The sequence below is a fragment of the Marmota flaviventris genome, chromosome X (assembly GCF_047511675.1).
Source record: "Marmota flaviventris isolate mMarFla1 chromosome X, mMarFla1.hap1, whole genome shotgun sequence".
NCBI classification, from domain to species: Eukaryota; Metazoa; Chordata; class Mammalia; order Rodentia; family Sciuridae; genus Marmota; species Marmota flaviventris.
In genome coordinates, this window is record NC_092518.1 from 118,322,654 (window position 1) to 118,344,526 (window position 21,873).

The 21,873-nt window shown below is 35.5% G+C and overlaps 1 protein-coding gene across 1 annotated transcript in view; it reads left to right on the forward strand.

The window, feature by feature from the left end:
* Positions 1 to 21,873, forward strand: part of Adgrg4 (adhesion G protein-coupled receptor G4) — an 86,518-nt gene that overhangs the window by 50,114 nt on the left and 14,531 nt on the right. The window contains 8 exon segments of the mRNA XM_071606096.1: positions 1,104 to 1,320; positions 2,303 to 2,465; positions 8,002 to 8,136; positions 12,094 to 12,213; positions 13,748 to 13,793; positions 15,596 to 15,699; positions 18,290 to 18,411; positions 20,365 to 20,633. Coding sequence (XP_071462197.1) covers positions 1,104 to 1,320; positions 2,303 to 2,465; positions 8,002 to 8,136; positions 12,094 to 12,213; positions 13,748 to 13,793; positions 15,596 to 15,699; positions 18,290 to 18,411; positions 20,365 to 20,633 — 1,176 coding nt within the window.

A 21,873-nucleotide genomic window follows, 5' to 3' on the forward strand; every position in this document is an offset into this window, starting at 1 on the left:
TTATGTATGCATATTCTCTTATGCACCTAGACCAGTGCTTTTCACGAAATAGATACTAATTTAATATTTCCTGAATAAATAGTAATACTCTTTCCCAAAAAAGTAGGTGATAATTCAGACAAAGCAATTATTTTTAAAAATTATGAGATAGTTAAGGATACTTGAACACTGATAGGATATTTTATATTTGTAAATATTACTGCAAATTTTTCAACTTAAATTTAATTTAATTAGAATCATGGTTAAGACAAATGAAAGTTTTTTTAAAAGATATATCCTAGTTATATTGTTACATCATCTGCATGCATGACTATGTAACAAAAAATCCCATTTTTATCAATAATTATAATGAACCAATAAAAAACACAGAAAAAAGACATGTATTAAATTATTTATGAATGAAATGATATGACGTCTAGGACTTGCTTTAAAATAATCTGGGCTTAGGAAGAATGTGGGTGAGACAGTAGATAAAATAAGATTAGCCTCTCATTGACAATTGTTGAAGTTGGGTGATTCATGAAGTACATGGAGATTCATTATACTATTCTTCTACTTTTGCGTATGCTTCAAAATTTCCATTATAAAAAGTGAAGAAAAAAGTGGGCGGGTTAATGTCTATTGTTCTTACTCTCTAGAAATTCTAAATTAATTGCTTTTTATTATGTGGTCCATATTTGCTTTTTTGCTGTGTGGGTTGCTGGTTCTTGACAGGAAATTGTACTCACTACCCTTGACTGGGAAATCATAGACTGTGTTTGCTGATATTTGAGTACAGATGGAATCTACTTAACTCAATCCAACACTTCGAAGTCTTAACTTAATTAGAATCAAATTTCAAGATAATTCTTCAGTGACAAAAAGATTTCCCTAGTGCATTTAAAAAAGGGTTTTAATGAATAAAAACTTGATTTGTGTGCCACTTTCTGGGACTATATTTGCTGTAGAAATTGAGATACAATGTTTCCCTTCTGCAAACTTTGTTACTTTGGCATGTATTACGATTTCACTGCCTTTATTTTTTAAAGGGAAGGAAGCATACCAGCATGGTCCAAAACTAAGTATGATAATGTAGATGGTGCATTTCTGTTTTGCTTCCCCAGAGAATGCAGATGATGTTGCAGAACACATTTTAAATCTGATAAATGAATCTCCACCTCTGGATGAAGAAGAGACGAAGATTATTGTTTATAAAGTAGCTGAGATTTCAAAGTGTGATGAGATAAGTATGAACCTAACCCAGATTATATTACAAATAATCAATGCTGTTTTGGAAAAGCAAAACAATTCAACCTCCAATCTACATCAAGTAAGCAATGAGTAAGTACTAATGCTTTGGTAAATTATTTCACATAATTTAAGTGACATATTATTACTTCCTTAGCCTACAGTCCTCAACAGTTTTATGCATTGAAAGCTGATTTAGTACAGCACAGTGAGGTCATTTAACTCTAATCCCAGTTGTGAAATAGTGAATTCAAAATTGAATTGAGTCTTAGTCATAACAACATCTTTTCAAGTAAATAGTGACTCCAAACTAAACTTCCAATTTATTTCCCCATCATGCCACTCCCCCAGGGTTCTGCATTTCTTTAAAATGTACCCAACCAGTGCTAATCTGAAAAGTGGGAGAATCATGCTATTTACCACCCTATAGCTCATAGCCAATAAAATAACATGACTCTTACATGAGGCACTCTATATGTATTTTAAAATATCTTAAATATTCTGGTGGAAATCCATCTACTTGTCTCCATCTCCAGGCCTAGTCTTATTTCTCTTCCTTGATCATCTAAAATAGCCTCCCAATTGATTTATCTGCCTGCACTCTTGCCCCTAACAGTCCATCTTCTATGTAATAGAGTGATCTTTCAATGCATTTATCATATCATGTCATTCTTTTGCTTTTAAACCACTAGGGTGCCATTTCATTACATGCCAAATAAAATAAAAGCCAAACTTCTCATAAGGTCTATGTGCCCTGCAGGATCTGGCTTTACAAACAACAATTTCATTTATTTTTCAAAATGATCTTTTGAGATGTGTGATTACATCTGACTCTATAGAGGAGAAAACTGAAGCTCAGTGAGGTCACTTTACTTGCACACACAGTTAGAAATTAGAGGAGCTAACGTGTAGATCTCAGGCTGTCTTGTTCCCAAACCAGTGCTCTTGTCTAATAATTCCTGAGGAATATAAAGATGGGGATTAAAATACAGTCTCACAATGAGGAAATCTTGTCAGGGGATGGGTTTTATATTTTAAAAAAGTAAGAAGACTCTTCTTTACACTTTCCTGATAGAATTCTGAGGACAATTGAGCGTGCTGGTCACAAGATGGAATTTTCTGGGAGGACAGCAAATCTTACTGTGACCAGGTTGGCTTTGGCTGTGCTACGGGTGGATCATACTTTCAAAGGTATGGCCTTTGGCATCCCCTCCTATGAAGAAGGTGCAGACCCTCAGGTGAGTGCAGCTTTGGAAACTGAGAACCAATTGGTCACACACTCTTTCAAGTCTTTATTTACTTGTTAGGAGGGAAAGAAAAGAGGGCACTGTTTTTCTTGTAGTTCTGGGAATGGAACCCAGGACTTCATGAATGCCAGGCAAGCACTCTACCACTCAGTCATATCCCCAGCCCTGTAGGACACTCTTAAAGTTTAACTCTTCAGGAGACCTTTTAAAAATGCATATATCCCAGGAAAGATTCATATGTAACCCTCAGGGGGCTACCATCTTAATTGAAATGGTGTCTGTGAGATGTGTGATGATGCTACTTTTAGCCCTGTGACCTGACATTATCTCAAATGTCAGTTTATTATTTTCCATCATTTATGGAACATTTATTATATGTTGAGCATTGTGCTACTGTTTATAGATGAGGAAACAGAGAAGTTAATTTGTCTAAGGAAATACAGCCTCATGACTAAGTCAGAATCCAAATCTTTCTGTCTAGCTTTAGAATCTGGGCCCAGAATATTTAATACAAAGAAATTATAAATGTTTGAAGTGATAGATATGCTAATTACCATGATTTTATCATCACCTGTGTATCAAAATATCAGACTGTGCCCTATAAATATGTACAATTGTTATATATTTGTTATGAAAAAATAGTCTGGTCCCTTTTTACTATATCATACTACCTCAGCATTTGGCAGATCATAAGCCACCAATACCCCTGAAAAAATTTTGAGTGACCAGACATTTTTTATACTTATGGTAAAACGTATAAATCCTGAGTTTACATTATAATCTGTACAACCCCAAACCCTATCAAGATATAGATATCACTATCACTTCTGAAAATCCCTTATGCTCCTCCCCATTCAATCCCTGAAACTGCTACCTCCAGGGTCACCACTGTTCTGATATTTTCCCACCATAGATTATTTCTGTTTTAGAACTTTATACAAATAGAATCATTATAATATGTATTCTCTTCTGTAAGACTTCTTTCATGTAGCAGTATGTTTTTTTTGAGAGTCACCCCTTTTCCCATAGTTTTTTCCTTTGTATTTCTGAATAATATTCCATTTAATATATATGCCATATATTGTTTGTCTATTCTGTTGATGAACACTTTCATTGTTTTCAATTTGGAGCTATTATGAACAGTGCTATTATGAGCATTTGTGTAAGTCTTTGCATGGACATATGTTTTCATAATTCTTGAATAAATACCTAGGAATGGAATGGCTGGCTCACTGGTTATATGTTTAAATTTATAACAAGCTGTCATATTGATTTTTAAAGTGGATAATGATGTGGAGTAATTGTTTATTTTTGTAATGACCATTCATACATCTTCTTTAGTCAAATACTGTCAAAATCCTTTGCCCATTTTTAACTTGGCTTGTTTACCTTCTTGTAGAGGTGTAAGTATTTTCAATATATTCTGGCTCAGGTCATTCATCAGATACAAGTTTTGAAAGTATTTTCTCTGTATCTTGCCTATTTTTCTTCTCAGTGGTGTCTTTCAATGAGCCGAAGTTTATAATTTCATAAGGTCTCATTTATAGTTTTTTTCTCTTATGAATAACCATATATTGTTTACCTAAATATCCTGTCTGCCAGCAAGTCATGATGATATTCTTCTATGCTTTCCCTTAACATATCTTTGGTTTCAGCTTTTATATTGAGAATGATAATCCTAGTTAATTGAATGAATGTTTGTACAAGGTGTGAGTTAGGGGTTGGGGATAATTTCATTCCATGTTGATATCTAGTTTTTCCAGCTCTATTTATTGAAAACTTTCCCTTTCCCATTGGCTTGTTTTGGTACTTTGGCCAAAACAAAAAACAAACAAACAAACAAAAACCTCAAACTAATAATTAAAAAAAATAACAGTTATGTACTGTAGGTCTGTTTCTAGCTTTTCTTTTCTGTTGCATTTATATTTTGTAGATTCTGTCTTGGTGTTGTCTTCAGTCCTGAAGTCAGTAGTGTGAGTCCTTTAACTTTGTTCTTTTTCAAGATCACTTCAGCTGTTCTAAGCCTTTTTCATTTCCATATGAATGTTTACATTTGTTTATCAATTTGTGTAAAAAGTTTACTGAGATTATGATTGGGATGGAAGCTATTGATTAATTTTGGGAGAATTTATATCTTAACAACATTGAGTTTTCTAATCCAGTAACACCCAGGTCCACTAAAATTTCTCTCAACACCATTTTATAGTTTTACGTGGAGAGGCATTATATGATTTCTTTGATAAATTTATTCCTATTTTATGGTTTTTATGTTATTGTAAATGAAATAGTTTTAAAAATTGACTTACTAATTATTTGCTGAATAAATACCTGGGAATAATTATATATAATTATATATAATTTATGTAGCCTATGAATTTGCTAGATTCACTTTTTTGTTATAGTAGTTGTTTTGTAGATTCCTTAGGACTTTAAATAAAACAACACTATCTGACAATAGAGAGTTTTATGACTTCCTTACTGATATTTATTTCTTTTATTCCTTTTTCTTTTGGGATTATTTTGATGTCTAATACTTCTGGTAAGATATTGAATAGATGTGGTTAAAGTGGGCATCTTTGTCTTTTTTTTGACATTAGATGAATAAATTCACTATTTTACTATTACCATTATGTTAGTCCTATTTTTATTTTTAAGATGTCATTTATTTGACTGAAGAAATTACTATTATTTTAACCTGGGGTCTTTCTATGTTGCCCAGGCTGACCTTAAACTCCTGGTTTTTAAAAATAATTTCTGTCAGACTTTGGATTTAGGCTGGGCTCAGTGCCATATGTGTGTAATCCCAGCAACCTGGGAGGTGGGAGAATCACAAGGTTGAGGCCAGACTCAGAAATTTAGAAAGACCCTGTCTAAAAATAAAAAGCCCTGGGGGATATAGCTTGGTTGTAAAGCACCCCTGAGTTCAATCCCCAGTACCAAACAAACAAACAAACAAACAAACTTTAAGATCTTGCCAACTTTATAAAAGTGAGTTGGGAAATGGTCCCTGTTCTACTTTCAGAAGTACTTTAGGAAACATTGGTGTTATTTATACACTAAATGATTGATGAGATTCATTCTTAAGGAAAATTAAAATAAAATCATTGGTGATATTAATCATACGGAATGGTGGGTTTCATTGTGACATGTTTGTTCTACATAAAAGCATAGTTTGATCCATTTTACTTCCCAATATCTTCTCTACCTCCTCCCAACCTGAACCCATTCCTCTACCCTAATGTTTCCCCTTTTACTTTCATTGCATCTCCCCTTCCTCCTGCCCCCCCCCCAACTTCTTTATGGGAAATCATTAATAGCTAATTCAAACTATTTTTAAATATTTTTTAAATTGTACTCGGACACAATACCTTTATTTTATTTATTTTTTATGTGGTGCTGAGGATCGAACCCAGCACCTTGCACATGCTAGGTGAGAGCTCTACCACTGAGCTACAACCCTAGCCCTGATTCAAACTATTTAATGGATATAGTGCCATTCAGATTTTCTAGTTCATCTTTTGTCTGATTTAGTATTTATGTATTTATTTATTTGATTTATATATGACAGCAGAATACATTACAATTCTTATTACACATATAAAGCACAATTTTTTCATATCTCTGGTTGTATACAAAGTATATTTACACCAATTTGTGTCTTCATTCATGTACTTTGGATAATAATGATCATCACATTCCACCATTATTAACAACCCCCTGCCCCCTCCCTTTCCCTTCCACCCCTCTGCCCTATCTAGAGTTCCTCTATTCCTCCCATGCTCCCCCTCCCTACCCCATTATGGGTCAGTCACTTTATATCAGAGAAAACATTCAGCATTTGGTTTTTTGGGATTAGCTAACTTCACTTAGCATGACATTCTCTAATTCCATCCATTTACCTGCAAATACCATGATTTTACTCTCTTTTAATGCTGAGTAATGTTCCATACTTGGAGTCCTTATTTATTGTTGGATTTTATTCTCTAAAGGGCAGGTAACAAATATTTTTGGCTTTGTATGCCATAAGTGGTCTCTTTCTATTGTGGGTTCTTATTTATTAGTGTTTGTTTCTCTTCTCTTCTCTCTCTATATTGTACAATCTTGAAGCAATGAAATATAAAGTCCATTTTTACTTCAAGGTGATATAAAGGCAAACCTTTGGTAAGATGTGGTCTTCTGACTAGTTTGTCAACCTCTGATGTATAGTGTTAATTCCTCTTTCATTCAGAGCTTTAGATGTCCTTTATAGCATTAGTTTCTGTCCACCATCAGGCAAACAGCGTGAAAACAGACAACTGACCCTGTGATGTTACCTTTTCTCAAATGTCTACTCTTCTCCAGATTTTGTCTGCTTTTGTTCATTTTCCAGTGACTTCAAGCCATTGTTAGTTTATATAGTTGTTATATGTAGTGGGCATCAAATCTGTTAAGAGCTGCTTAGCCATACTAGAAGCACATGGTGACTTCCCATTGTATTTTATTTACATATGTAATTTTTTATTATAAAGTTGGTGAATAAATCAACTAACCTAAATCACACTCTTGGTACCAAACTGTGTACATTTTGAAGCTAAAACATTACCTTTCTGTGATACTTGATTGCCTGAGCATAGATCATTTGTGCTAGGGAAGAAGGAGCCATTTATAGCTTTTGGTTTCATAAGTTATTTTTAGAAATATTGTAAAGCTTCGTACTCCCATTATACACCAACTAGGTAATAGCTTCTTGAGAGGGAGCATACATAATAGAAAAAAAATGTTAAACTAAAATCATATATATCTTTGTTCAGCCACATCCTAGCTTTATGATCTTGGACAAGTCACATAACTTGTTTGAACCTCTGTTTCTTCTTATAATACAAGCATGCTTAAACAAGGGTGCTCATGAACCCTGTTTTTCTCTGGGAGAGAACAGGTTTACAACTGTGTTTCCAGTGTAATTTTTGATAAAGCCCCTTTTATGCCTTTTTTTCTGAAGCCACAAGCTTCTCTGACTTTTTTCTGCCTCACTTTTAATGAGAGTGTTGTTCAACAAACTATTGGCAAGTGCCTAAAGCCATTGGCTGATTTTTGTCGTTGTTTTGTTTTCATTTTAAGAACTCTATGTGGGAAAAGAGGCCTGATTTCCAAGACTGGACTTTATTTCTGAGAATCAGGATAGATCACCTAATTTGTCATTCCTCTTCCCACCTCTGGTATTACCCAGGTGGAAGTAGGTTAAGGAGAGAGAAGCTCAAAGATAGGCTTGGAAAGGAAAAAGCTCTCTCTCTCTCTCTCTCTCTCTCTCTCTCTCTCTCTCTCTCTCTGTGTGTGTGTGTGTGTATCTACATCTGTGTACACCAGGATCATGTCTTGGCTTGTGGTGTGTGTGTGTGTGTGTGTGTGTGTGTGTGATAGCTTATGGAGCTAGTTCCACCATTCTGCTCCCTGTGGGATGCTCTGGGGCAAGTGCTGGGGTGGGGGGTAGGAAGGCTTTCATCCTGATAGATGAAGACTCCAGCTTTCATTCCCTGATTGTTCTTGGCAGATCTACCTGGGCAATGCCCCTCTGCAGAGGGTTTTGGCTTCCATATATTTGCCTAAATCACTGAGGGAGAAAATTCCTCTTAACAACTTACAAACCATCTTGTTTAGTTTTTTTGGCCAAACTTCACTTTTTAAGGTAAGTTCTTGCCTCTGGGAACTGTCATGAAATGACATATGGTGACTCATTGTAATTATGAACTCCTGCTATTTTCATGATGTTCTGTTTATTTTAGAATATGTTCTCTGATTGATTCCACAAGTCTTGCAGCACAACCCCTGGCTCTCAACATGAATCAACATCTACTTTAATGATGTTCTACAGTTTTTAATTTTCACAGCTTCTCAGCTTTGGAAGCGACCTTAAGGATTATTTGGTGACCAAACAGAGGCCTCAAGATGTTTCAAAGCTATAAAAGAACAGCACGTTCTCCTGATGAAATGCCCTTTCGGCTTGCTAGTGCTTTCTTCCCAAATCTTTCCTGGCTTCTCAAAGCCAACATGCCTACTCTTCGGGGCCAATTTATTTGAAACTGGGTGGTGTCCAGCAGGATATTTGCCTGCAGACATTTGTTGATCTTTTTCTCCACCTCCAGAGAACCTTCTCTGAGGGCTTCAGCTCTCACCTACTAAAAACATAGGCAGTATGATGTGGTGGTGAAGAGCATGGGCTCAGGTGCCAGGCTGGTAGAACTTGAAGCTAGCTATGCCATATCTGCTTGTGTGACTCCATGTGCCTTAGTTTCCTCCTATGGGTAATAATAATAATAATTTGAGAGCTGTTGAAGGACTAAAGGAGTTAATGTGTATAAAATGCTTACAACATTGCCCAGTACATAATAATCATCACTGTGGTTGCATTGCTATCATTATTATACTACCTTGGGTCTGTGCCTAACAAACGGCTCATTTCTTCAGGCCACTTTTATCTCATCTAGCTGTTGGGAAGACAGCCATCAGAGTTTGCATGTTGTTGAAGACAATGACTAGTATTAATTGTTAATATTTATACTTATTATCTCATTTTATTCTCATAAGAAGCTGAGACTCAAATAAGTTAATTAATTTTGCCCAGGATCACACAGCTAGGAAGTGGCCTATCTAGGAATCAATCTCAGGCTGTCTGATTCCAACGTTAATGTATTTAAGAGGCTAATACATTAATTTGCCCAAGTGTGCTTGTATTTCTAAGGAGGTTACTCAAAGGAATTAATTTCTAATGGTCAAATATTCATAGAGTTATTGTGGGGATGATGGGGAGAGATGGTACTGGGCCAATTCAAAATATACCGCATACTCATACTACCTACCAATTCCGATTTACCACATCACCTCTAAGTCTGTAAAACATTTTGTTCCCCTGAAATTCTGCAGCCACTCTTCCTTCACTCTAAATTCTCTTTGGTTCTATGAGATTAGCTCAAATCTTATCCAGGACATCTGCCTAGAGTTAGTGAGCCCCTCCCTGCTCTTTCCTCTGCCCCCTGGAGAAAAACTTTTGGTGGACAAAATTTTTTAATAAAAGTTTGAAATGTGGTCTGATCCTTTTGATAAACCTGTCAATTCTCTGTACCATCTGAGATGCTATTATTTTGGTCTTAATTTCTCATTTCTTCAGAAGGCTGTGCTTGTCTATTAGAATAAGAGATAAACTTGCTTTGCATAGATTTCACACTTAATAAGAAATTTTTATTCACTAACGCCTTCTACCGAAATGGATTAAAGATCTTTGCCAAAATTAGCCTGCAGACGTCATAGTGCCAGATGAAGAAGGATTAGAACTAGCTTGCCATCAAATTCAGGGCTGGAAGGGCCCTCAGAACTCATGTAGTGTCCCATCCCCTTATTGTTCCAATGAGGACATGGAGACCCAGAGAGAGGAAGACACTTGCTAAAGGTGACTCAGTTTACTAATTTATTCACTCATTTATTCATTCAGCAAATATTTATTGAATTCCTACTCTGTGTCTTAAGTGGTGCTACATGCTGGGTATATAAACTGAGCAAGAGAGATGTGATGTTTGCCCTCAAAGAACTTCCAGTATGATGAAGGAGAGCAGAGATCTGAAGTTTCCAGCACTGAAGGGGGGACCTGAGGCTGAGATCTGTGCTAATGGTTGTTGGATACTGAGAGCTTACAAGAAATGTCACCTTTTACCTATCTTTTCTTTGAGTTCCTGAATCTGACAGCCTTGTTTTTACACTGATTCCTGTAAAATCTTTTGATCAGAATCTTAACTGTCATTACAACACATTACCTTAGAAATTGTTGAAAAGACACCACTCCTGAACATCATGTACTTCCTCCTCCACTCCTCTACTAGCTGCAGTTCTCAGAGAGAGGAAAAGGCACAAGCAAGTGCAATGTGACATAGGGACTCTAGGGCTGTAGAAGAGGGTCTCTACTGTCATTTGGAAGAGCAGGAATGGCCTGGTGTAAGAGAGCTCTCAGCTCACACCTGAGACTACAATAGAAGGTAGAAGATGAAAGATGGTGAAGAGGGAGGATGTAAAAAGGAAGGAGAAGTGCTTCAGTCAGAGGGAATGGATTGTTTCTTCCCCCAGCATGGCCACCATTTTATAGTTAAAAGAAATGAAGACAGAGAACAGGTTAATTAAGTCTGGGGCTGTAATGGGTGTCTCTTTGGCCTTTCCACCACAGAAAATTGTATCTCTTAGACTAAGTTGGGAGGATAATTTGAGATCATCTGGTCTATCCTCCTTCTTCATGTGACCAGTGGCCCAGAAGGAAGAGTGCCTTCAGAGGAACAAGGGGGCTTGGGCTAGCTTTTGGTCTTGCCAGTGTCAGTCAGGTCCTTTCCAACGACATCGTGCTGCTAATACACCTCTACATCAGGCTGTCCCAGGTGTTTCTACTGAAAACGGAATACTTAGCCATAAGATTGGTTCGGATGAATACCTCAGGTCATAAACAGGAAGTTAGTAGGTTCCTGGTGGACATACACTGCATTTACAATTACCCAGATGTCAGAAGCTGCAGGGCTCAGGTTGGGTAGGGAGAGGGGGCTGAACATTATTTCTTCAAAATTATGAAGGCATGGCATCTTTTAAAAATGGCCTAGCAGGTTTTTCATGGGATATCTTTGGGGATCACCTCCTCCAGGCTTTCTTGGCAAGTCCTTAGAGGATTTGCTGCTTCTACTATCCAGAGATAAGCACTGGCCCTATAACTAACTGGTCCATTCACATGTGCTCCAGAAGAGGAATACTTTCAGCTGGAGCCTTAGCCTTTGGAAGTTTGGCCTTGTTAATTAGAAAGCCCTATATCTCAGTAGGTACATTCTAGTTAATTGTCTTTAAACAAACATTATCTCTGTCCTATCATTCACAAATTTGTGTGACCTTTGTACATATAGGCATTGAGCTTGTCTAAGCCTCAATTTATTTGAAAAAAAATGTCTGTCTATATGATGTCCATGAAGACCAAAGATAGTAGATAGTGTAGAAAGCACTCAGCAAAGTATCTGACTCATGGTGAGCCCAAGATAAAGTACTTACCATGCAGGGAACACTGGGACACACAAAACCTGGACTATGGTCTCAGAGCTCATGGTCCTCAAGGGAGAAGAACACTATCCTCAGAAACTCATTCCAAGCTGGCTGTTGATCAACCTATTTCCATCTCCAGTGAGGATAGAACAGGATGTGGTATATAACTAACTCATGAGATATTTAGATTCCTTATAAGGGATGTGCTCTTATAAAGATGGTTGAGATTTAGAACTGGATGAGTTATGAAATGTAAGGATCTGGAGAGCTTTCCAAGTTGAGAATAGTTTTATTTTGTTAGTGCAGTGCTAAGTAGCAGGTACAAAACCAAAACTGGTTGGATAGATATTTGGATAGATAGATGAATTAATGTATTGTTCCATCTTGGTATAATGACCACCTTATGTGAAGTCAGGAGATGAGCTGAATGATCTCTAAAAATTCACTATCAGCTTGTAATTTTATTTTCCACATTTTCTGTACCTAATACTGCATGTAGTAGATCACAAGTTCTAGACTGATAATAAACATGTAAAACCTTAGAAATTCAGGACCTAAACTTCTCTTCTTTATGTTTCATCTACAGATAAAAAATGTCATGAAAAAATTAACCACATATGTTATGAGTGCTAGCATTTCAGATATGTCCATTCAAAACTTGGCTGATCCAGTGCTCATCACTCTGCAGCACATTGAAGGAAATTGGGTAATGCCCATTTTTATCTCAGAATCACATGGCCTCAGATCTCTTCCTTGATTTTCCTGTTAAAAATAATTTTCTTTTTAAAAATTTTTTAATTTGTAGATGGACACAATGCCTTTATTTTATTTATTTTTATGTGGTGCTGAGGATCAAACCCAGTGCCTTGCACATGCTAGGCAAGCACTCCACAACTGAGCTACAACCCCAGCCCCTAATTTTCTAATTAACAGATGTGATTCAAAGATTTAGTGAAGATTATCCCATTCCAGGTATCAGAGGTGTGTTGTAATTGGGGACTTCAAGAAGTAACACCTTATCCCAAAGATATAGTGAATGGTGGGCATTCTATCACTGTGACAGATTGGCAAGGCAGTGACTATAGATAAGTGGATGTAATGGTCATCCCATCACACTAAATGACATTTAATTTCATTTATTTTTAAGTGAGGCAAACAGCTTCATTCAAAATAACTGAACATTTGTATTCTTCAAATTTCAATGAAGAGCATTAAAATGTGTATTAATTATCACCAAAGGACTAAAACCATAGTCATATGGCATAACATAAGGCATATATTACTAAATGATCAAATTTAGCCTTAGAATAAGAATGAATTACTATTTCATTCTTTGATGTTAATGTGTGTCCAGTGTGAAGTCTTAATAGCCTCCTTCATTGCCAATCTACAAGACCATATGGTACAACATATTTTAACTAGTCTTGATTCTAGAAGAGGAGAAGAGAAGAAAGAGTAGGAGAGAGAATTAAAAAAAAAAACATACCAAAAGAAATATGTTAATGGGGTAAGATCTCTCAATTTGGACTCGAGCTACAATTCTCAAATTGTCCCCAGCAATTAATTATTCCTTCCCTCCAGTTTCCCAGAGATTGTGGGTGCTGGCAAGGCCTAGGAATGTTCAGTAGGTCTAATGAAGAGGCAACTCAACCTTGTGTCCATAAGGCATGAATGACCTCAACTGTGAGCCCTGAGTCCCACAGCTATAAAGAACACCAGTACTAGCTGGGCATGGTGGCACATGCCTGTAATCCCAGTGACTGGGGAGGCTGAGGCAGGAGGATTGGAAGTTCAAAGCCAGCTTCAGCAACTTAGTGAGGTACTAAGCAACTCAGTGAGACCCTGTCTCTATATAAAATCCAAAATAGAGCTGGGGATGTGGCCCAGTGGTTGAGTGCCTGTGAGTTAAATCCCCCCAAAACAACACCCAGTACATATCAATCCTGCACTTACTAGCCACAGCTTCCTCCTGGGCCTTGCACCAGGACATCATAGAAAATTCCAATGCTACCAACAGTTTTCAAGGACACACATGAGATCACCATGTGGTGACCTGGTGTTTTCTCATTTATGAATCCAGAGTTAGATGGTGTTAGTCTTTTAAAACCAGTTCACAAATGGCCCCCGTGTGTGTGTGTATGCAAACGTGTATCTACTGTCTTCTAAACTTTTGTGTGTGCTCATTACTGTGTGATAACTCTCATGAGGAAAAATGTTTACCTCTGATTTCTTTTTTCCAGAATTATGATCAGGTTCACTGTGCCTTTTGGGATTTTGAGACTAACAGTAAGTATTTTTGTAAGCAAGCTTTTCCCCAGATCATTTTCATATTTGGCAGTTGAAGGGGGTATTGTGCTGAAGCTACTGTCTTATCAGGCTCTACAGAGCACTCTGAATAACCAAGATACAGGATGTGATTTTTATATCAAATTAGGGTATGGAAATTAAGAGAAAAATCCTTTTAGATGAGACAGTTGAAAAGCATACAGAGGTAAGCAAATTTGGAAGAAAGAAATTTTGAAGGTCCAATGCAGAGTAGCTTAATGCTGTTTAAAGAAAGTTGAGGAATGGTCACGTGGGTCTTAACTTGTACATTCCCACAGGGATTTTCAATGGATACTGTCTCCTTCCTTTTTTTCCTCCTTAACTCTTCCAAACTGACTGTGTGACCTTGGGAAAGCCATTTAACCTCTTAAGATCTCAATCTTTTCCATCTTTTCGTTGAGGAAATGAGACTTTTTGGTTTGTTCCTCAAGGACCCTTCCTGCTTGAATGAGTATGAGTCTTTGACACCAATAAGAGATGATGAGGATTGTTATTGCTGAATGGATTTCTCTTAGGCTTGCCATCTTCACTGGAATCTCTAAAGATAACACCAAATCTCAGAGAATTCCACACAAAATCAATTTCCCCTGAAATGCCAGAGCTGACTATGAGAGGAAGAACTACCTGGGAATTTTTCCTTTTTCAGTATCCTTAGGATTCTGGGAGAAAAGGGAAATTCTCTTCCCTCTTAATTTTCTGGTGTGCAGGAATACTACCTATTTCTGATAAACAGAATTAATAGTTCCCTTTCCTGGTCTCCTCCATGTCTTTCAGGAAGAGAATACTGTAAAGTGATGAGCTTTATTCCCCATAGCTTCAATAAGTTGATCTCTGTATTTACTAATGCCAAATGGTTGGATTACTCCCAGGATATCCTTTGCCCTTGTCTCTCTGCTTAATGGATCCAGAACTTTTGAAATCTATGGAGTTATCATGGATGGACAAATTCAAACTATACTATATGCTATAGTTTATAGTTGCCTTTCTGGTCTAATGCCACCTAGAGGCTCTACTGTAAATCTTCTGTATGACCCAATATTGGCAGGTTATGTCAAATGACAGTTGGTTTCAGAACCCTGAGTATTCTGAGAAGAAATACTCAGTAGGTGCTCAGTAGAACAGAGGCTCTAGTTGGCTCTAAAAAGCTCTAGACTTGGGCTCAAAGCACTTAAGACCACTTGAATTTTGGGTTTACCTGGTTGTTTAGGATGTCTATTCCAGTCCCACCAAGTGTCAGTGTATATTCCACAGGTCCACATCCTTCAAAAAGTTGTAGATCTGCCTATTTACTCTTTATTGGCTATTTTTAAAAAAATAATCACTCCAACATGGTAGCAAAACTGTTGTTCATGATTATTAGAGTCTGTCCTAATCTGTAGAGGTATGGCACAAGAACAGGAAATGTGGGAGACAATGAAGTTGTGCCATGCACAAAATCCCTTAAAAGTCAATTTGAGGGGCTGGGGTGGTGGCTTAGTGGCAGAGCACTTGCCTATCATGTGTGAGGCACTGGGCTTGATCCTCAGCACCACATATAAATAAATAAATAAAATAAAGGTACATCAACACTAAAAAATATTTTTTAAAAAGTCAATTTGGTCTTTTAGATTTAATTTAATTTTGGTATTCAATTATACCTCTATCTTGCAGTCTTAACAAACAATACTAATTATAACACACGTTTGGATGGTGCATACAATGAAATGTTAAACATTTCTGAGAAAAAGCAAAACTGCTTTGAAATTCCCTTCTGTCTCCTGCAGATGGACTAGGCGGATGGAACTCATCAGGCTGTAAAGTAAAGGAAACGAATGTAAATTACACAATCTGTCAGTGTGACCACCTCACCCACTTTGGAGTTTTAATGGTGAGTTGTCCCTTCATCATTCCTCAATAGAATTTTGACAACTTTTATTAGATTCAGATCAGTAACACACGTATGAACAAAGTAATGGGGAAAAAAACTCCCTTCTCCCATCTTGTTCATCCAAAGTAGAGAAGATTGAAATAAATATTATCTTTCTCACAAAATGAATGCCTACTTTTCAAATTTCAAACAATACAGAAAAGGTCCTTGTAATTCCCCTCCCAAAAGATTACTACCTTTAACAGTCTGGTATGTATATGTATATTCATTTAGAATCTTTACTTCTGTGTATATGAATATGTTTTTTATAAAGTAGGATCAAATTTTTTCATACCATTTTACTGCTTGCTTTTATTTTTTAACCTAACAGTATATATTGGACAATTTTCAGGCAAATATTATCCATTTACTTCAATTTAAAAATACCTTTATGGTATACCATTATGTTGATTGAACATGATGAGTTTAACCAGACCCTGACAGGTGGATGTTTTAGCTATTTTTCTCCAATATGAACTTTGGTATAATATACATTCTTATTTATTTTTCTTCCAACATTTGTGAAAGTATTCCTGTAGAATAAAGTAACAGCATTGCTGAATTGAAGGCTATGATCATCAACAATTTTTAATTTTAATAGTTATTGTCAAATTGCAGCATATGTAATATGTATTTTTAAAATGTTTGCAGTGCTTTAACTAGTAAGAGTTAACTGACCAATTTACAAAGCCAGGCTTAAACAATCACTGTTAACTCTCCTAGTTCTTTCATCTCCCATGATCTTCCTAATATCAACTTGCTGAGTTTTCCCCTAAACCACTCTCAACCAAATGGCTTCTCTACCCACACGTGAATACTTCCTTGGTTTCTTAAGTTATTTTATTAGATAGTGGTATTTTAATGTGTCATATGTGAGTTGTTTCTCCAGCTAAGTTCTTTGAGGGCTGAGAGTCTGTCTGACATTATATATATATATATATATATATATATATATATATATATATATATATTCATTCCTCAATAGAATTTATATATATATATATATAAATTGACTAACTCTTACTTGTTGAATAGATTTTTTTAAAGAAATTAATATGGTTGAGGATGTATATATATATATATATATATATATATATAATATATATACATGTATATATATATATACACACACATATATACATATGTATACACATACACATATATACATATACACATATATATATACACATACATACATATATATTATTCATATATATATACACATACACATACATGTATACATGCATATATATATAGAGAGAGAGAGAGAGAGAGAGAGAGAGATTGATTGATTCCAGTGCCTTAAACATGCTAGTCAATTACTCTATCACTGAGTAACATTCCCTAATTATTTCTTTTAAGAATGTTGATTCAACAAATAAGAGTTAGTCAATTGATAATTATCAAATTTTGAGAATTTTTTTTTTTTAGTTTCCCCCAAATCAATTAGAGCACTAGAGTAGGAGTCAGAAGACCAGGGTTTATTTCCAGCTCTGTCATCAGCTAGCTTTGTGATCTTGTTTGGGTTGCTTTCCTTGTTTGGAACTTAGATTTTTCTTCTGAAATATAAATGATTTAAGGAGACCAGGGTTTATCAATTTTTTGCTCTATTAATAATTAGTCAAATAATTCTTTCAAAAATTATTTTATTTATTTATTTATTTTGTTGATAGACCTTTATTTTACTTATTTATATATGGTGCTGAGAATCAAACCCAGTGCCTCACACATGCCAGGCAAGTGCACTACCACTGAGCCACAGCCCCAGGCCCCAAATAATTATTTTATTGTGGAAATGTGTTCTGTGTATTTTAAGACATTCAGCAGCTCCTGAGCCTCTACCCCACTACAAACTCATAGCACCCTTCCCAGTTGTGACAACCAAAAATGTCTCCAGACACTGCCACATGTCCTAGGAGGAAGGACAAAATTACTTCCAGTTGAGAACTACCAGAGTAGATCAGTACTTCTAACTTTCTGCAAGTCATAAATCACCTTAATCATCTGATGAATGCTATGGACCTTCTTCTCCAATCAATTCATTCATATATTCAAATAATTTTGTGTGTCATTCCAGGTCTTTTATGGTCCCTAGATTAAGAAATTACTGGACTATGTGATCTCTAAGGCCCACTTTATCTCTTAATTTTGTGAGTTATTTAAGGTTTAAGGGAAAAGAACATTTGTTTGATGTTCCATGTAGTGTTTTGGGACGCGCAGTTCATGTAATGATTCACTTTGTATCCCAAATTCACATCTATTAGCTTGGTTATATTTTAAGTGTAGAACATGTTAATGACAATGAAACCAAGGACTAAATGTTCTTTCAATGCTGTCAATGTCTCTCCATGTCTTGTACACAGTCAGTTGTACTAGGCACAGTCACCAAACAATACAGGGTCTTATCATGTATTTATTTACACAATCTGGTTGTATAAGAACTATGGCAAATATGTTATACATTCTGGGAATCACATGTTTGTGAGCACTGGAAGTATTGTCATAAATTTGCTCTGGTAGATGTGTAACATACACACATTGCATTCCCTAGGATTTATCCAGGTCTACAGTGGATGCAGTGAATGAACGGATATTAGTTCTTATCACAAACACTGGATGCGGAATATCCTCCATTTTCTTGGGAATTGCAATGGTGACATACATAGCTTTTCAGTAAGTTGATACAGATTTGTTCTGAGTAAGTTTAATTTGGTTTGATAGATGCTGTTGTCATTGTAACCTTGTTAATTTCATGAACAAATCCCAATAGGAAAAGATCAGATCCATTAGATTATGAAGTGGATAAATTAAAAACAAAACAAAACAACTATCACTTCTAAAAAAAAGTTTGAATTGGGCTTTTAAAAAGCAAGAAAGTTGGGATTAGAAAATATTTTTCCACCAGGATACAAGAAGACTAATCGATAAAAGAAAAAGTTGAACTTATACATTTATGATCGCAAAATGTCAAACCACAGTTTGGGAAGAAGATATTTGCAATGCATGTATCTGACAAAGGACTTTCATGTATCTGACAAAGGACTTTCATGCCAAATATATTTAAAACTCTTAAGAATAACAAAAACAAGACAGTACAATTGGAAAATGGGCAAAAGAGTTTAACAGGTACCTCACAAAAGAAGTTATCCATGCCTAATCCCAACTTTTGCCTAAATGGCCATTAAGCAAGCATATGACAAGGCTCTCAACATCATTTTTCATCAGAGAAATGTAAATCAAAACCACAATTACCATTAGGCACCAAACAGAATGGCTAATATTGAAAATACTGACCATAGCAGGTATTAACAAGGATGTGGAACAATCGGGACTCTTATATATTGCTTCAGGGAATGCAAAATGGCAGATGCTTTGGAAAATTCTTTAGCAATACCTACTAAAAGATAAATACACATTTAGCCATTGATCCAGAAGTTTTACTCTTAGGTATGTATTCAAGAGAAATAAGTGCATGTGTCCATCAAAATATATGTACAGGAATATTTATAGCAGCTTCAGTCAGAGAAACCCCAAATTAGAACCATCCCCAATGTACATTAACAATTCACTGGATGAATAAAAGGTGCTATCTTTGTAAAATGGAATGCTATATAACAGGAAAAATGAACTACTTTTATACAATATTTAAATAGGATTGAGCAGAAGAAACCAGAAAAAGAAAAGATAATGTTTTATGATCCATTTCATATATGTGAAGTTTCAAGTGCAGGCAAAAGTAAATCTAGGGGATAGAAGTTGGAATATTAATTACCTCTTGTGGGAGTTACTGAATGTTATGAGGTATTGAAAACATTCTAACTTTTGATCTGAGTGGAAGTTCCATAGGTGTATACAGATGTAAAGAATTTTAAGAATTCACTGAGTGCATTCTTAAAATATGTGCACTTTACAGTTTACCTCGATCTAGAATACCACATTAATAGGAAATAAAAATTCCAAAACTTAATTCAGTAAACACTGACTAGAAGTTGGAAAAAAAGAATCAAAGGAGAAAATAGGTATATTTAATTTTTGAAATACTAGATCAATTTCCACAAAATGAAATGGTGATCTCTTATTGAAACTTAGGGCTATATTTCCATGATTCCAACCATTGCAATGTTTGGAAATATCCAAGTAAATCTATTTTAAACAGTTTCCATAGCCATCATCCTTTTCGGTAATATGCAGATCCAGCTTACTACGTTGGTGATAATGGAATTGTAGTATCTGAGAAACTCTTCTCTTCCTTCTTCCTAAAAGAGAATAAAGAGAAAAGGGATTGCTTAGTTGAGAGAGGCTATTATTAATCCTGTTAATGAAGGTCACTATATTTAGGATACTGTGATTCTATCTGGAAAGATATTGGGGGTACTCTAAAAGTCAGTGTGTGTGTGTGTGTGTGTGTGTGTGTGTGTGTGTGTATGACCATATAATTTACCATACTATATATATATATATATATATATATATATATATGCATCTATCATATATAAATAATATAGTAAAATAAGTAATTTAATTTTAATAAGTAGTTCTTTTATTTTTGTAGTACACAGATAAGATGTGGCAATGATTAGTTTAAACTGAAACCCTCACTAACTTAACATTTTTTTTTTTTTTTAGCAAACTTCGAAAAGATTATCCTTCCAAAATCCTGATCAACCTGTGCACAGCACTATTGATGTTAAACCTGGCATTTCTGGTTAATTCCTGGTTGTCATCGTTTCAGAAAGAGGGACTTTGTATCACAACTGCAGTGGCACTTCATTACTTCCTGCTTGTTTCTTTAACTTGGATGGGCCTGGAGGCAGTCCACATGTATTTTGCTCTAGTCAAAGTCTTCAACATATACATTCCATATTATATCCTTAAATTTTGTCTAGTTGGTTGGGGTAAGTGTATCTGCCATTGTTCTTGATGTCTTTGTTTTAAGCCTGTGTGTCTTTCTAATTCTTAGCCTGCTTTGTGCTGCTATGACAGAATACCCAGGAAAATTTATTAACAGATTCTATTTCCTTTCAAAATTAATTAATTAATTTTAATTGATATATTATAATTGTACATAATAGTGGAATTTGTTCTTTTAATTTTTATTTGTTCTTTTTAGATATACATGACAGTAAAAGGGATTTGTTATATATTCATACATGAACACAATATAATATAATTTAGTCAATTTAATTCCCCAGTACCTCCCTTTTCTCTCCCCTGATCCCCTTCCTCTATGCTACTGGTCTCTTCTATTTTCATGAGATCCCCACATTTTTTTCTTTCTACTTCCACATATGAGAGGAAATATATGATCATTGACTTTCTGAGTTTGGCTTATGTCACTTAACACAATGAGATTTACTTCTTAAATTCTGGAGGCTGGGAAGTCCAAGATCAAGGGGCCTGCATCATAGTAGAAGGCATCACATGGGGGTGGAGGACAGAAGTTACAAAGAAATATCTTCTGCAAAAAATAAACCCATTCCTGCAATTATGGTATTAATCCATTCATGATGTCAGAACCTTTATAATCTTAAGTTTCCACCACATGAACTTTGGAGGACACATTCAATCCATAGCAAGCTCTATTAGGCAATTATTTTGTGGCCAAAATCTGTTAATATCATAGTTAAGGAATTAAGGATAACCTCACTTGTGTTTGAGTGTGAACCTCTTTTTCTGCCTATATTGCTCTATGAATTCAACTTTTAACCTTTATGGTGAGGAGTTGGTGTGCAAATATTTATTGAGTGCTTGCTTATGTGCTGTGCTAAGTGCCAGATATATAAGGGTAAACCTGTCAGATTTTAGTCATCCCTTTACAGAAGTTACAATCAACAAATAATGATGGAACAGCTAACAGTAAGGTAGCTTGTACTTGCACCGGAAGCTATTCTAAGTGCTTTATATGCTCATTTAGTCTTCACAGTATTTATTTTTTAATAATATTAAAAATATTATTTTAAAAAATATTATTAAAATATAATATTTAATAATAATAATAATCCAACTATATCCAAATAGTTGGATGCAATAGTTTTATTTTATTTATTTTTATGTGGTGCTGAGGATTGAACCCAGGGCCTCACACATTCCAGGCAAGTGTTGTACCATTGAGCCCCCACCCCAGTCCAGTCTTCA